This window comes from Limanda limanda, chromosome 3 (assembly GCF_963576545.1).
Source record: "Limanda limanda chromosome 3, fLimLim1.1, whole genome shotgun sequence".
Lineage (NCBI taxonomy): Eukaryota > Metazoa > Chordata > Actinopteri > Pleuronectiformes > Pleuronectidae > Limanda > Limanda limanda.
The window spans coordinates 21,729,756-21,747,880 of NC_083638.1; the positions used below are offsets into that span (position 1 = coordinate 21,729,756).

General features: G+C 41.4%; 1 protein-coding gene across 1 annotated transcript; it reads left to right on the forward strand.

Annotated features, from left to right (window-relative positions):
• The first annotated feature begins 556 nt into the window (after positions 1 to 556).
• Positions 557 to 17,916, forward strand: dhx38 (DEAH (Asp-Glu-Ala-His) box polypeptide 38). The gene is made up of 27 exons (XM_061067991.1): positions 557 to 797; positions 1,412 to 1,737; positions 1,955 to 2,151; positions 2,389 to 2,532; positions 2,644 to 2,806; positions 2,972 to 3,090; positions 3,188 to 3,264; positions 3,375 to 3,530; positions 3,684 to 3,845; positions 3,958 to 4,065; positions 4,939 to 5,057; positions 5,204 to 5,341; positions 5,430 to 5,616; positions 6,294 to 6,479; positions 6,614 to 6,754; positions 6,880 to 6,990; positions 7,320 to 7,436; positions 7,611 to 7,718; positions 7,848 to 7,960; positions 8,551 to 8,759; positions 10,039 to 10,193; positions 11,053 to 11,208; positions 11,497 to 11,631; positions 13,189 to 13,314; positions 13,407 to 13,502; positions 14,487 to 14,608; positions 16,889 to 17,916. The coding sequence occupies exons 2-27, from the start codon at positions 1,415 to 1,417 to the stop codon at positions 16,968 to 16,970; spliced, it is 3,750 nt and encodes a 1,249-aa protein (XP_060923974.1). The 5' UTR covers positions 557 to 797; positions 1,412 to 1,414; the 3' UTR covers positions 16,971 to 17,916.
• The last annotated feature ends 209 nt before the right edge of the window (positions 17,917 to 18,125 follow it).

The window sequence follows — 18,125 nt, forward strand, 5'->3', positions numbered from 1 at the left end:
ATAAACAAGTTCCTGCCATTAAGATTTTCAACTTCATGCACTACGCAACATTTCAAGTTTAAAATCGCAGATCATAATATTTTAATACATATTTTCTATCTTTTCTCCTGCTTATTTTATTAATTTAGTTTTGATACTATCAAACTTATTTTTATTTATTGTAAAATTTGCGTATCCAAAGCTCTATGATCCAAACCCGCGAACCTTTTCCTGACTCAGTTACGTGGTACGGCCGGCTCGCAAGGCTCTGAACCATAGAGCTTTGAACGTCATGTAAACGTCCCCACATACGTCATCAACACAAGCCTCGATACCATAGATGTATATGCTCGATACGCGCTTGACACAGATCTTCCTGGATTACTTGACACACGCTTCGAAGCCTCGACTCGAATTAATAATAATAATTAATGATAATATTGTGTTAATATTTATGGTTTATTTAGTCTATTCAGTTTATAAACAGTTTTTTGTCTCTCCACTCCATGAGACTCAAATTGTTTAAATAAAACTTTGACTCGATTTTTTTTTCCTGACGCGGTGAATTCTGGGATAGCAATGGCGGGCGTCTTGCTTGTTGTAAACACATACGTCGTGTTTTCGAAAGCCTCGTTTTGAATCACAATCAGTGACAGACGCAGGTCCTGCATATCCTGGACCACTTTTTCTGCATCACCTGAACCGAAATCTCTGTTTTGTTCGGATATTTTCTGTATTTCCGACCCAGAGAAGCAGGCGACAGTTCCCCCGAGGTTAGCAGCCGGCCTCGGCTCAGCTAACGCTAGCTGCTCCCTGAGGTACGTGAGTGATTCATGTCGTTTAACAGGACTCACATTAAACCAGTGGAAATATATGGAATTTACTGACACGTTCTTCTTTCCACTTTCTTCGCGTTCCTTCTTTTGCAAAACATCAGCAATAAACCATCTCGTGTTAATGTCTTTACATTGAAATGTAACATCGTTACTGTTGACACTGAACGAGTAGGAAAGCTTCAATGGAGCCGAGTCCACGTTTGTGATCTTTTACGTATTGACTTAAAAATGAGGCTGCCGGTGAAATATGATTGAATGAGATACGACCTATTAGCAGAGTTATGACCATTTTGGTTTGTTGTGTCATTTCTATGTATATTTCTGTAATATAATACGTCGCCCATTTGAGCTGATTGTAAACATAAGGGTCAAATTATTGTTCTGATGATAGATGAAGACAAAAGCTATTATACTTTGGTTTGGACTAGGAGAATATTTTGTGGAATATAAGGTGATTGAGAAAGAACATGTATGTTATATTCATGAATTGGTGACAATAACTGAGAAATGACTGTATGTAAACGTCAGTGATTGTCCTGAACAGTTAGTAAAATTACATGTTTTCACCTCCTCCACACGTCATTATTTCTCCACAGATTATGGATGACGATGTGTCGGTCCATAGGCTGGAAGGGACTGATCCAACGGCGGAAGTTGGGGGTCTTATAGTAAAGCAGAAGAGTGCTGCAGATGAGCCCCATGTGTTTCGGGCACCCACCCCACGCACGTCCTTACTGGGCTTGGATCTGCTGGCAGCACAGAAACGGAAGGAGCGCGAAAGCAAGGAACAGGCAGATGCAAGTGAAGACAGTAATAGAAAGAAGTCAAAGGTTACCTCCTACCAGGACTGGGAGGAAGGTAAAAGTGACTCTGGGTCTGATGAAGAAGACGATGATAAGGACACAGGTGCTAAGAAAGAGAGGTAAGTGTCCGAGCAAATACTATCCTGTGGGTTGAAACTGATGGATTTTCAGACACTCCAGTCTATTGAGAATTATAGCTCTTGGCAGTTTTCAAAGATGTCCATGCCAAAGCAAATATTAAACCAGGACTTTGTTCCTTTTTTACTCATTGATTGTCTGTAGTAAGCTACGAAAGCAGTATGACTAATGTGTCAAATGTTGTTTTCGACTCCCCAGCAGGAAGTATCGTGCGACTGGCTCTGAGACCCCCTCAAGCCCTGGAGGGGTCAGTGAAGAATTCAAACGCAGACACCAGCAGAGAGAGAAAGACAAACGTGAGCATGGAGTCCACGCCTCCTCCAAAGAAGACAAGAACAAAGAAAGAGACCGAGAAAGGAGCCGAGACAAGGGCAGAGACCGAAGGAATGAAAGAGGTGAGGCTATTAATGAAGCAGTTATGTAACAGTGCTTAGGGTTACAATAATGGCATAATTGCATTACAATAATAAATCACATTTTGATGATTATTTAATTTCTTTATCTGTTGTAAAATGGATTGAGTATTTGAAAACATAGTTGGTAGGCCAGTCAGCATTGAAAGCACATGTTATTTGCAGCCCTGTTAAGCAGGCAACATTTTTGAGAATAACCGATAACCATGTCTCTGTCAGATGAGCGAGATAGTGGCCATAGCCGCGGAAGCAGCAGCAGCCGTTCAGAGAGAAGTGAGCGCTCGCAGCGAGAGGGCTGGTCCGATCGCCTCAGCCGGGGAAGTAAAAGAGACGAACCTCTGACACCACAGAATCGCCCGAGAGGTAATTTAGCTCAATGTTTATCTTATTTATTTATTTTTATCATAATTGCACAATCATACGTTTCTATACAAGACACCCTTCTTTACTTTGTTTTAATTTAATTAAAAACAGATGGTGGCACACCCTCACGCTCCAACTGGGAGGAGGATGACAGTGGTTATGCCACTTCAAGGCATTCCCAGTGGGAATCTCCATCCCCGGCCCCGTCTAATAGAGAGTCCGATCGCTCTGAGCGAAGTCATCGTTCCGGCCGAGACAGTGAGAGGAGGGAAAGGTAAAACACCCAATATTAATTTTGTCTTACACCTTCTTACCCTTGCCCTCAAAGCCTTAGTTTTATTTGGAAAAAAATACACAAAATCACACACTTTAAGTGCTTAGCTGCTGAGAAACTAATGCTCCTTGATGCCTACATAACACCTGTCTGCTATGTGCTTAGGTCTGTCAGAGGACGTTACCCTGACGACACACCCCTGCCTACCCCATCCTATAAGTACAACGAGTGGGCCAATGACAGAAAACATTTGGGTTCCACACCTCGTTTATCACAAGGAAAAGGTACTATACTTAAAACAAGCCATTTTGTATCCGCATGTAACATGGAAATACTCTATGTCTGATACCATTACTTAATCTGGTGATGTTTCGTCCTCAGGTAAGAAAGAAGATGGTGAAGGAGGATTTATGTTTGATAATGAGGGCGAGAAAGAACAGTGGGAGGACGAACAGAAGGTGAGTGGTATAATTGTCCCTCATTTTGGCCTTATTAAAGCTATTTGCTATTTTTTGGTGAGAAATATTTTCTTTACATCTCCTATTCATCACATGTCACTGTTTTGCAGCAAGCTGACAGAGATTGGTACATGATGGATGAAGGATATGATGAGTTCCACAACCCGTTCACCTCAACATCTGAAGAATATGTGAAGAAAAGAGAACAAATCCTTCAGAAGCAGACACAGAAAAGAATATCTGCCCACAAGAGACAGATCAATGAGGTACAGTGCTTCATATCAACCTATTCAGAACTGAGTGTCTGCATGCACAGGCATATACAAAACTGTGTGTATATTTATTTGCATTTCTTTTTTGTTTTGGTGCTTGTGTATGTGTTAGCGCGTCTTTTAAACAAGCTGTATTTCTTGTCTCAGGATAATGAGCGGTGGGAGACCAACCGTATGCTGACCAGTGGTGTGGTGCAGAGGTTGGAGGTGGATGAAGACTTTGAGGAGGACAATGCTGCTAAGGTTCACCTGCTGGTTCACAATCTGGTCCCTCCTTTCCTCGATGGAAGAATAGTCTTCACCAAACAGGTGACCAGGACTAGAATATTTAAAAATTATTCAGTGTCTTGGATGTTACATTTGTCAGAACTCGAGTTGTTTGTGTTTGATTAAATCTTTGTGTGTGTGTTTGGTTTTGCAGCCAGAGCCTGTCATTCCTGTGAAAGATCCTACCTCTGACATGGCCATTATCTCTCGAAAAGGCAGCATGCTTGTCCGCAAGCACCGTGAGCAGAAGGAACGTAAGAAGGTTGGTTGGATTGATAATTAATAATTTACTGATTTACAGTACAAGGTCTGTGCGATCCTGTCTTTCTATCTGTGTTACGCTCAACATTGTTTGAGAGGGTTAACGTAATATTCAGTAATGATGGGGGGGGGGGGGTTAGTAAAAAATTCCTATAAAATGACTATAGACATCCCGGACGTGATCAGATGTTCTGCAGCTCTCAATGGTTAAGGCACTAGAAAATAACATTGACCCAAATAATTTATTCTCGCAGGCTTAATACCAATACATTTTAAATCAAACAACAGTGTGCAAGGTATCATATGTAAAGTATGGTTTAGTAGCAAACATGCACAGAACTGACACGGTGAGGGAGAAGACACAAGGCCTAGATAAGTTACCAGTAGTTGTTTAGTTTGGTAAAATGCAGGTTGTTCCAGATTAGTACTGAAAGTAATAGTATACCCGCCATAGTGTTGATAGACAGTTAATGTCACTGCTTTTGATGTATTTAGTTAAAACCAGAATGTATTTCAAATTATTATATGTAATATGTCCTTTTTTTTTTTCAGTGATATATAAATAACAGACATGATCTTCTCCCTGCTGTTGAGAAATGTTAATGGGGTTCGTTGGTTAGCACCTGTCCATTTGATAAGGCCGATGCTGTCTAACTTCCTTACAGCAGTGAATAATTTATGCATGTTTAACAAACCGGGTCGAGTGATGACATTTTCACTACAAACGATCATCAGCAAAGTAACACAACTTGACAAATGTGACATCAAAAGCTTTGTCATCTCTTATGGTTGTTGGATGTGCATGGAAATGTATCTCGAAGCTCCAATCTTCATAAAGGCCTGATATAATTGGAACGATTTTCTTTCTTTTCAGGCACAGCACAAACACTGGGAATTGGCAGGCACCAAGTTGGGAGATATCATGGGGATCAAGAAGAAAGAGGAGGATGATGGAGGCAAAGCAGTAGGCGAAGACGGCAAAGTCGACTACAGGTGACAACTCATTTAACATTAAACATTGAATTGAATGACATTGCAAAGTTTCTTTTTCATCGTCCATGGGCTTAATTCACAGAAGTGTAGAGTGAGATTGTCTCACCCATATTAATTTCTGGTGATTTGTTTTGTCTGTCTTACAGAACCGAGCAGAAATTTGCAGACCACATGAAAGATAAGACAGAGGCCAGCAGTGAGTTTGCAAAGAAGAAGACTCTTCTGCAGCAGAGACAATACCTTCCTATCTTCGCTGTCAGACAGCAGCTTCTTAACATCATTAGGTATTGTTACCCACAGTGTTTGCATCAAAACTGATCTGTTTTAATTTGACTGAGTTATAATTTGGACTGTTTCACTGTCCGTCTGCAGGGACAACAGCATCGTGATTGTGGTTGGGGAAACGGGCAGTGGGAAGACCACCCAGCTGACCCAGTACCTGCATGAGGATGGTTACACCAGCTACGGCATGGTGGGATGTACTCAGCCCAGGAGAGTGGCAGCAATGAGTGTGGCCAAGAGAGTCAGCGAGGAGATCGGCACCAACCTTGGAGAAGAGGTGAGAGCAGCTTGAGCAAACAACGCGCTGCATTATCTTTGATTGTCCAAACCAAATGAATGTCTAATATACATTAATTTGCTTTGGATAGAAAGACAATGTTGTAAATATATTGAGTTGAGCATTGAGAAAGTCAATTCAGGACTACAATTGATTCAGGAGTCAATTGTAGTAATTAGTATAACTGTATGATTTATTGATTATAATTTGACATCTTTGTTGATGATAACATTTAACTTTCTAAAACAGAATTTAATTGTTGAGATCTGGGACCAGACTAACACTGACTGCAACAGATTTAATGTTGTGTCTACACAGTTTCCATATCAAATGTCCAATTATCTAAAATATAGACAACATTAAGTCTTTTGATGAAGTAGTTTCATTAATTTTGGCAGCTTGTCTAGAATGCAATTGCTTTCTGAGGGTCCTCCTTGCACTCACTTCATATGAAGTCATATGTGATGTAATACCACCATCTAGTGGACAAAATGAATACTCAATCCTGGCCTGGAGTTTAGTTTGGTCTGAACTGAGAAGCATCAGTGAAGGGAAACACTGGAGCTGCTTAAATATTGGATCTTTTTTCAATTGAATTAGTAAAAAAAAATTTAATTTTTTATATTGAACCTATTTGGTATTTTGGGTTATTTATTTATCGAAACTGTTCCCTGCAGGTGGGCTATGCAATCCGCTTTGAGGACTGTACATCAGAGAAAACTCTGATAAAGTACATGACGGACGGTATCCTGCTCAGAGAGTCACTGAGGGAGTCGGACCTGGACCACTACAGCGCTGTTATCATGGACGAGGCTCATGAACGCTCCCTGAATACTGATGTACTGTTTGGATTGTTACGTGAGGTCAGTATACAACTACCTAACACCAATTAAAGACCGATCTGTTTTTGGCATTTCCAAAACAGGCAATTGTGTGTGGCTGTGTGATTCATTCTGTGGTACTAACTTAGTCACTCTTGTCCACTGTTCCCTGCCAGGTTGTATCTCGACGTACTGATTTGAAACTCATCGTTACCTCTGCCACTATGGACTCCGACAAGTTTGCATCATTTTTTGGCAACGTACCAATATTTCATATTCCAGGAAGAACGTTTCCAGTAGACGTCTTGTTTAGCAAGGTATGTTTATGCTTCCATTTTACTTTTACGTAGTAGCACTACTGCCTTACGTTTGTAATCTAATTCAAAGTAACGGGCTGTTTTTTTCCGTGTTGGACTGATTTGTTGTGTTGTGTGATGTGTAGACTCCTCAGGAGGACTATGTGGAGGCATCAGTGAAACAGGCGCTGCAGATCCACCTCAGCGGGTTGGTGGGAGACATCCTCATTTTCATGCCTGGACAGGAGGATATTGAGGTGAGGGAAATGGCTGATCTATTAACTAAAGTGGTTGTTGTGAATTAATTAATTGCACAAATGACTGTGACTTGAATATCATGTAGAAAAGATGCTGAATAAATATTTTTTACAAACACAGGCTTATAAATATAGATTTCCAATGCCTACAGTAAATTAAATATCTCTTCACTTTGTATGAAATAATTTGTTTGTAGATTTCTACGTATAAAGTAATATACATATATAATCAAGTAAACTATTCATTATCTATTCTAAACTTTCTCTCTTGACGGGGAACAAGAAGTATTGTCCATATTGTGTCTGAATGTATTTTCTTGTCCCTGCAGGTGACGTCAGATCAGATCGTGGAGCGGTTGGAAGACTTGGAGAAGGCTCCAGCTCTTGCTGTGCTTCCCATTTACTCTCAGCTGCCGTCTGACCTCCAGGCCAAGATCTTCCAGAAGGTTTTTATCAGTCACTGCTAGTAATGTTTTTTTTGTTGTTGTTGTTTTTTTTTTACATGCAAATGGATTTTCAAACCAAATTCTGCTTGTTGTATCTTTGAATAATTGTAATGAAGATAAGTGAGAGAACATAGTTGACCTCCTCCTGATTTCCTTTATTTGGTTTTGTGCTAGGCTCCTGATGGTGTGAGGAAATGTATTGTTGCAACGAACATCGCTGAGACTTCCCTCACTGTGGACGGAATTATGTTTGTGGTGGATTCAGGATACTGCAAACTCAAGGTACTTCGATGCCTCAGTCACTTTTCAAACAAACTGTTAACTTAACATGCTGCCGTTTATCACAAACCATTTCCCTCTGTTCAATATTAATGAAACTGACACCATTTATGTGTTTTCTTCTGTCCACAGGTGTTCAATCCACGTATTGGAATGGATGCACTGCAGGTTTATCCCATCAGCCAGGCTAATGCCAACCAGCGTTCAGGCCGAGCAGGACGTACAGGACCAGGACAGTGTTACAGGTAATAGTCAGTTGCTTTTCCCAACCTTAGGTTTTAATGAGAATAAATTCTTGTTATTGAATCCTGACAGCAGGGACATGCATTATTGTCATACTTTTATGTTTGTATGAGTCAACATTCTTTACACAGCTTTACATCAAGTAGTAACAGTTATCGTGGTTTAGTAAGAAGAACTGTGTTGGTGTCATGCTGGTTTGCTCCACTCGCATAGAAGTTTCCACACCCACAAAGTTGCATAACGTCCCTAAACATTCACATTGCTCTGCAGATATTAACTCCCACACCAGACAGCTGTAATTGTTGAGAATGTTTTAAGTCAGGTCCTTGACTTTAATTTCCCTAAATGATTTGTGTCGTCTTGTCTGAAGTTGCATCTGTTCATCTTCACCTGGTCCTTGGAATCCAACTAACATGTCTGCACATATTATAGAACAAAATCATTTACATTAGTGGCCCTTCTCAAGACGGCCAACAGATACAAATCCTGGCTGTGTTTGTTCAAAGAAGGATATACAAACATCTTGGTGGTTTAAATTTCTCACTCGCGTTGTCTTTTTCTTTTTCTCTCTCTGTGCCTCTTCTCTGTCCAGGCTATATACTCAGAGTGCTTATAAGAATGAGATGCTGATCGCCACCATTCCGGAGATCCAGAGGACCAACCTGGCCAACGTTGTCCTGCTGTTGAAGTCACTGGGCGTTCAGGATTTGCTTCTCTTCCACTTCATGGATCCACCACCGGAGGACAACATGCTCAACTCCATGTACCAGCTCTGGATCTTAGGGGCTCTGGACAACACAGGTGCGTGGTGAACAGGCACATGATGTCATCATGATACAGCTACAGTATGTAACTGTTTATTTCGGACACTAATCAATTACTTATGAAAAGTATTATGCAAATGAGTTACAGTCCTTAAACTAATTATTTTCCAAGAGTAAGACAAAATTATGTTTTTCCGTTGAATAACATTTAATACAACTTAAAATAACTTGGGCTCATTTCATATAATTTTTATGGCTTCTAAAAAGGGTCGTAAATACATTTAGACCTTTCTGATAACTTTGCCCATCTCCGGTACGGAGTATGTATCTAATACCAATGCATATAAAAAAATAAATAGAGAAGAAAAGTGCATATTATTTGTTTCGACAGGATAGGTTCATTCATTCACATGCACGCCAATGCACAACCCAAATTTCCAGTGCTGTAGGCATTTCAATGTTCAGTGTACATTTTAAGTAAAGCAAATAATAATAAATTAAATTAGATGCTGACAATGTACTAAAATGTACATAAAAACTTGTTTTGTTGTTAGTAGTAGTTAATAGTAGACACTACCTACCAAGAACAGTTTTATACAGTATATACTTTACTGTTTGGCCAAACGGCTTAAGTCATCTTCCCTTTGAGATGATGATGTGATGGAGGATATTGTGGATTTGAGGCTTGTATTTTCCTCTCAGTGCCGCTCTGAGCTGCTACATTGTGATGCTGACACCACTAACACATCTTGTGTTGTGGATGCTGCAGTGATGCAGACACTGCAAACAGGCCTTGAGGAAGTAGTTTTGAGGTTTAGCCAGTGGAGTAATTGCCTAGTTACTGATCCTGTGTTTGATTTGACTGGTCGGGTCTCATTTCTGTCTCATCCTTAGTCAGATTCCAGGGGATTTAGGGATTTGGGGATAGGGGGGACTTTTGATGATTCCCTGTATGGTGTGTTAACAGCAGATTATCTCTGATTAAGGCTTACCTGCCCCAAACTGGCTGCTCTGCTTCTCTGCTTTTCCTCCTCATAAGCCTCTTAGACTCTGTCGTCTAATCATTTAAATCAGAACTGGCAAAGTTTTTGATCTCACTCTCTTTTTTCTATACAAGTATTCTCAACTCTCAGCAGTTCATCCTGCTCTCTCACGGCGATAGACAAATAAGTGTCACATTATACTTGCTTTACTCTCACGCCAGCAGGCTTTTGATGGGAGAAGCTTATCACTTGGCTTATTCTTGTCCTCTCAAAAATTTTCAAGGATCATGCTCCTGTGTGACCTTGTATTTGTGTTCTCTTTCGCCCTTTCAGGCTCTTTGACACCGACGGGGCGTCTGATGGTGGAGTTTCCCCTCGACCCTGCCCTCTCCAAGATGCTTATTGTGTCCTGCGACATGGCCTGCAGTGCTGACATCCTCATCATCGTCTCCATGTTGTCTGTGCCGGCCATCTTCTACAGACCAAAAGTACACCTCATTTGAGACAGTAACTTTATGACTGAAATACTGATGCACAACTGAAATAACGTTTCTCCACTTTTTGTGAAGTCCCAGTACAAAATAGATGGAAGGCTGCCAACCTTATTGTTAAATTCAAAAAAACTAGAGGGTGCTCAGAGGCTAACGCCCTATCTGTGAGAAAATAAATCCTGGATCCGTCTGTTTATCTGGATCCTCTCCAAAATTTAATGGGTTCTTCCTTGGGTCACGTCCCACCCCTTCGCAAAATTTCATGGAAATAGGTTCAGTGGTTTTTGAGTAATCCTGCTGACAGACAAACAAACAAACAGCAATGAAAACATAACCTCCTCGGCTGAGGTGAAAAATGCACTTTCTTCCAGTGTACATTGTTATGTTAACGTGGCTATGATCCATACTTTTATATTTATAGTGGGTTCATATGAATACGGGGGTCACTTGTAGTGATGAACCCATTGAAAATTAGGACCTGACTACAGTTTTCCTCAGCTCTATATCGTATAACATTTTTCAGCAGATTATTTTTCGGTTTCCCTGCCCACAAGTTTACTGATCTTGTTCAGATCAGGTTCCACTACTTCAATAACATTGTTTTTGGCAGTTTTCAGTGAGAAATTCCACCTTATACCTTGTGCCAGCCACTAATTAGCAGAATTAGTGCGGTGAGAGATTAGTTTGTGGAACAGAGTGTGAATAATGGACTTAAATTTGCCAGGTCTGCAAGAGATTGCCTCCATTTGAATGCTAACGTTGTTCCCGCTCTGATGTGCTGAAAAATACATTTTTGTTCACAGCCTGTTTCTACCACATTGTCAAAAACGAGTGTTTATTCCATTTTGCGTTACAGGGTCGCGAGGAGGAGAGTGACCAGGTGAGGGAGAAGTTCTCAGTCCCAGAGAGCGACCACCTCACTTACCTGAATGTGTACATGCAGTGGAAGAACAACAATTACTCCAGCATCTGGTGCAATGACCACTTCATCCACACCAAGGCCATGCGCAAGGTCAGACTCCCACTGCTCAGTGGAAACCTGTCATTCAGTTTGCTCATTAAATTCCTACATGCACATCTCAGATTACACTTTGGATGATTTCCTACCTTTATTCTGATGTTTGAATACATGTATCATACAATCTAGGTCCTTTGAGGCCTGGTCAGTAAATATGCAAATATGGCAACGTCTGATCATTCATTTTTTGATGCTTTGTGATGCGTTTTCCCCTTAAACATTTGATTTGAGCTTGTTTCTATATCTCTAGTTTAACCTCCAGTATTTTTCTGTTCTGTGCAGGTGCGTGAGGTGCGCTCTCAGTTGAAGGACATCATGGTGCAGCAGAGGATGAACCTGGTTTCCTGTGGCTCAGACTGGGACATACTCAGGAAGTGCATATGTGCTGCTTACTTCCACCAGGCTGCCAAGCTAAAGGTACTGTCTGCTCTGTGGGTTTTCCTCGGTTAATATGTTACGCCCAGCGGCAAATGGTTGTGGCAGCATAATTACAGAGTGGTGAAATATCCTGTCTGGCCTCACATTAATACAGTGCAAAGATCTGAAAGGGAATTTGAAATCATGACTATATAATCAAGGTTTTCAGTTTAACTTCTGAGTAGCCGACCAACCCAAGCAATCCCTGCAGTGCTGGATATATTTATAACGTAATTTATTTTCCTGCTGCCTCAGCCAGGTGAAGAAGCAAATTAGCCCAGATGACCTGCTTTGCTTTGACCTTAAAATGCAACCATAGTCACACACACACACACACACACACACACACACACACACACACACACACACACACACACACACACACACACACACACACACACACACACACACACACACACACACACACACACACACACACACACACACACACACACACACACACACACACACACACACACACACACACACACACAGAGGCCTGTCACGATAACACATTTTCTGTGCGATTAATTGCCCCAGAAATTATTGCGATAAGCGATAATATTGCCGTTTTGACACCGTTTTCAACTTATATAATGATAATGGCATAATAATGCAAGTACACCCTTTCGAAGATCAATAAACTTTTATTTTTAAAGAACACTGGAACTGGACATCTGGAAGACATTTAAGAAAGACTTTTTTATTGCCAAATATATGAACTGTTTAAAGTAGATTATAAATATAAATAAATACAAAAACTTTTTAACTTAAAACTATGAATAATATATGAACTGTTAACAAAAGTTTACACTATACTTAAATAAAAATAAATACAAAACAGACACACTCTGACTCGTGACTCTGACTTAGGTGCCTGAGCCAATTGAGACCCCGTGTCTCCGCGGAGACCCCTGTGTCAGACCGCTCGGAGACCCCGTGTCTCCGCGGCTGGGGCTGTCGCTGGCAGGCTTCCGCCCGCCTTCGTCCCCCCGAACGCTTTTGTGTAACATTTCTCGCCGTGGTCTCCGTTCCTCCCGCCCCGAGCCTTTCCAAGCCGACCCGGAGCCGTCGCGGCGCACCACGGAGGAAATGCGCCCGGCGGGGGCCAGCCAGCGCTTGGGAGAGGGCTCGCGAGGAGATCCTCCCACACCTGCACGGGAGCCCTGACGCACGCGGGGCGCGGGCAGCGCGGAGACAAGAGTCTGTCCACCGGCAGCCGCGGCCGACTGCCGGATGGGATCTGCATCGATCTCATTTTTAGCCTTATGCGAGCGGAGTTGACGGAAATCCGTCATAGCGACGGAAAACTTTAATCCCTGAATTTATTGCAGCCGGCAAAAAATTATCGCTCATTTTAATTTATCGCGCAATTAATTGATTTATTGCATATCGCGACAGGCCTACACACACACACACACACACACACACACACACACACACACACACACACACAAATATACACACAGTTAAACTTCAGCACAGGCTCCCTTTTCCTCATCCAGAAATTCTGAGTGACACATTGAATGTGTTATTTCTGCCTGTGTTTGCTCCCAGGGTATTGGTGAATATGTGAACGTGAGGACGGGCATGCCCTGCCACCTCCATCCCACCAGCTCTCTGTTTGGTATGGGCTACACCCCTGACTACATCATCTACCACGAGCTTGTCATGACCACCAAGGTACGGAATCTGTTCACTAAGTAACTTTAAGAGCATGAAAACAATTAATGATACACGCGCTGTTGATGTTAAACTTGTGCTTTGTGTTATAGGAGTACATGCAGTGCGTCACCTCAGTGGACGGAGAGTGGCTGGCAGAAATGGGACCCATGTTTTACAGCATCAAACATGCAGGGAAAAGCAGAACGGTAAGACGAGACGTGGCCAGTACTGCCTCAATGCATTTTAGGTCCATTTACAACGTATATAAATAGACCACTTGTGTTGTGTACTTCTGGTATGGGGCCAATTTTCTGAAGTTCAAGAAGTTGTCCCTTAGCTCTAATACAGGGAGAGCTTACTGTTACTGCTCCAGTTGTTTAGAACTATCTGGACTTGTGACCTCTTGTAAGGAAACAGTGACCTCTTGTTTATGGTTTCATACCTGTGTCAAGAGGTTACTGGAATGAAACCAGTGACCTCTTTTTGAATAATTTTAAGGAATAACATTTTCAAAATATATCCATTATTTAAATATGACATTAAACATCCCCTCGCAACCCCTCGGGTTTATCTTACAACCTTTGGTCGGGTCTTGACGTTTTAGACTTCTGAACAATAGTGTGCTTCCATCTGTTTGAGGAAAATATTTTCCTGTGTCGTCATGATAGTGACCCTGTGCAGGAAGCTGTTAAGAAATGATTTCCCCAGTTTGATGTGGAAGAACTTTACTGACCAGCACTTTTTAGATAAACGGGGACATTGAAGGTCTTTGCTGAAATGATGATGAAGATGAAATTCTCCTGACAACTTCTCAAGATTGGATGGATCCAGTGTTTTCAATTTCTTCTTTTTTCAAGAAGTGACGGAACCTCAAAGTCATCCTCAATGCTCAACTTCATTTTCTCCTGAACTGCGAATCAAGACAAATAGTGAAATGCATCGGACACAGTGTGCAAACTTTCTGTGCATGAGGATTTTTATTTGATGAACGCGTATACAAAAATTAAATGTCCGACTTGTTGTGCAAAAGCCTAGACTGTGACACAGACCTTAATGTCCATTATTTACACTTAACCCTATAAACGTTATCGCAGCATTTTAATGTCAATGGTCAAGGTTTGAATGCACCTTATTTATGTTCTGTATCAAAAATCTAACTTAATGTTTGTCTTATTATTTCCTTTTCTCAGGAGAACCGTCGTCGAGCCAAGGAGGAGATCACCAGCATGGAGGAGGAGATGTCCATGGCTGAGGAGCAGCTGAAAGTGCGCCGAGAGGAGCAGGATAAGAAGAGCAACACCGGCAGTGTTAAGTAAGTCTGCGACCATCTCTCTTCATTTTGGTTCCTCTCAACACACGGGCTCATCCAACAATAGTCCCCCATGGCCTCCATTTTCCATACACAGTCCAGATAGAAACGTTTAATTTACCTAGCCCGCTGCCAATCCATATCTTCTCCCCTCCCTCCTCCCACTCTCTCTCCTCCAACTCTCTCACTCTTCCTGATGAGCTTTTCTCACCTCTGGTCCCTCCAGACGAGACAAAAAGAAATAATATTGACTCCTGGCTGACCCCCATTACTGCAGCAATTTAAATTGTGCCATAGCAGAGCAGGGAACGGAGGAGAACGTTCATTTTCAAATTAGACCAAAAAATTAATTTCACACCAGCCCACGAGCTTTGCACAGAGAGAGGTAATGTTATAAAGACAGATTTTAAAAAGAACCTTTATAGTTAATTAATCAGCCGGTTTATCTGTCCTGAGTTTGTGTGACGACGCCTGTGACAGTTCTTTTGAAACTGATCGTATACCTGGAGTGTGATTATGAATTAGATTTAGGCAGAGGAAGCTGAGCATTTGATAATGAACACTGCAGGCTCTCCTGGGCTCTCGGCTTCCTTTGTCCTGCGGCCTCACAAGCGTTTCCTCTACGAGTTCAGTGCCACCATGATGAAACGTTTCCTTCATGTGGCGGCTGCTCATCACCTGTCTGCCTGCCCACCAGCACAGATCAGTGGTGTGATGATGTGAAGCACCCACAGGTCTAAAGCACAACTTGTCCCTCATTTAATTTACATAGGGCTATAGAGCATAGCGTATTAAACCTCACTGAACCTCTCAAACTTCTTTTTATGGGTTTTTCTTTCAACGAATTATCTTTGGGGTTGGGACAAAATTCAACATTTTATATAGCCAAATCACAACAAACCTTATCTCAAGGCACGTACGGACATTGTTCACCTTTTTCCTCACATGTTATAGACTAGTAAAACTAAAATAAATGGGTCTTTAGTTGATGCTGAGCGCTGGCACCAAATCCATCGTCAGATTTGCACAGCTCTGTTTTTTTTGAGTTTAGGATGTTTCTTAATATAGATTATAATTCCAGTTTATAATTTGTGATTTATTTAGATGTATTTCTCATACAGCTGGGGATAAAACATGTTCCTATTTTTAACCAGTAACACTTTCCCACAACTTCAGGTAGACAAAAGTTTCTGTTCATCTCTGTCAATATGCATCACGTATAATTTAATATTTATTAAAGGTTGTTTTGTGATAATCCAATGAGCACTTTGATTTAATAACATATATCTGACAAAAAACGAGTCCAGGTGTAAAATATGTTCATATTGTATAGAAACTAATGGAAATCAAAGGGTTCCTTCTCCTAAAATGCAGGTTAAAAACATGTCTTAAAGCACAGTAGCATTATTTTCTAAATTGTAATTTACAATCTGGTCTTACATGCAGAATAGTAAATGGAAACCGTTTAAATCCTAGACATGAACTCTTCATTTCTATGTTAGAGCCTGACCGATAAATCATCTCGGAGATATTAGCCGATAAGAAACAACATTCGTGTTTGCATTTTACATAAAAAATATTTTCTGTATCATAGCTCTTCAGTTTATCTTTTAATTTATAGTTATAGTCAGGATGGTTAAACTGTAAATGATCAAGCTTCAATTATATTTCTTTGCCATAAAAAATCTTAGGAATTATTGACAAATTTGTAATATAATATATTTATCGGTTTGATATATTGGTATCTAACATTGTATTTCCTAATATTGGTATCAGAATCATTGTTTAAATCTCCGTATCAGTCAGGCTCCTGTCTCCATGTGAGAATCTCTGTCATAAAACAAGTCGACTCCTGAGTATCAGGAACAACCATTTCTCCTGAAGTGAACAGAGAGAGGGACACAGTGACAGAAGGGGGTTATGGCCTGATGGTTGTAATTGCTGCAGGTGTGTGTGTGTGTGTGTGTGTGTGTGTGTGTGTGTGTGTGTGAGAGAGCGAGGAAGATGGAGAGACGGGGGACGTGTGGGCAGTATGAGGGTGTCACGCCGCTGTAATTAAAGATGATAGATTGTGCTGTCAGAGGCGTCAGGCTCTACGTCCCGACTCTCCTCACCGAGACACCAGCTCCTCTTTCCACTCTTCTCCAGTGCGGCTGCTACGTTCAGTTTCTACCTGCTCACTAAACCTAACAGCCGTGTTTAGCGTGTGATTAAATGTAGAAAATGAGACTGAAAAGTGTATCGTCACTCAAAACTAAAACTTTCCCTCCCTCTCTAATTCAGGGCGGTGAAGATCTGCACACCAGGAAGAAAAGAGCCCACCCCCATGACCCCCAGACGCACCCCTGCACGCTTCGGGCTGTAACATTCCTCCAGGACGTTAAATCCCACCAACCACCAACCACATCCGCTCCTGAGAACTCGCCATCATCCACACTTGGACGACACCGGCATGAAGAAACACTTTGCTTCTAGCAACTGTCCGTCCCTCCCAGCATGGCCATAACCACCTGCAGTTCATGTAATGACCACTAGAGTGAGAACTTGTATAAGGCACAAGACCCACAGATGAGTCTCCCTCCACCTTCGTCATTCAGCTGTTGATACAATCTTAGGAAGGCTGTATTGTTTTTATATGTGAACATGGCTCAGAAGAGTTTTTACGAACATCTCTTTCATGATTTTAGCTGAAGGGGAAACATTTCATTTTCTATGTTGGGTTTGTTTTCCATCCTGACTGTATCATCAGTGATAAACAGTGATCATCTAATTTCAACGCTACCTGTCGTTTTTTGTGTTGCTGCTGCAGCTTGAACAGTGTGTGAGACGTGAAGTGCTCCTCCACGAGACTGAAGCACTATTCAAACTGCCCGAGTGGCTCCACACACTGCATCTATATACAAATACGCACACAACACACTCATGCATGTTTAGGCAGTTGACCTTTTTCTACTTCCAGCTCTGACATCGTAACGTGACACAGTTTTGCTTCATCCAAAACATCCGCACGCCGGATTAAACACATCAGCTGTTTTACTTTCATGGTCCTTGTGTTCAAAGCGGTTTCCTTTGTGCTTCTCTGTTTGTCAACATCTTTTTAAATGAGTAAAGCGTGTGTTTCTGTTGATGCTTGCCCTCCTCTGACGTCTCAGCTGATCAGAAACTGGAAACTGTTTAGTCGAGGCCATGTGTGTTTTTCTCTTCATCATGGGACTCAGACAGCTGCAGGACATCCAACGGATTTTTTTTGTTTTTTCTTTGAACATTGTTTGTAAATGAAAAAAAATAAAATAAATGTTAGTTTTTTTTAAGCCGAAGTGATTTTATTCGGGGCCGAGCACCGAATGGTGGGAGGCCGTATAGAAATTGTAAGGATTTTTACTACTATTATTATTTCCCTTTGGAGGGCTTTTTCAGGGACTAGACATGCTAAAAAAATCATGTAACTTTGCAGGAAATTCAAGACCTAGGGATATTTTTGTATTATGGAGTAATTTGAAATGGGCGTGGCAAAATGGCT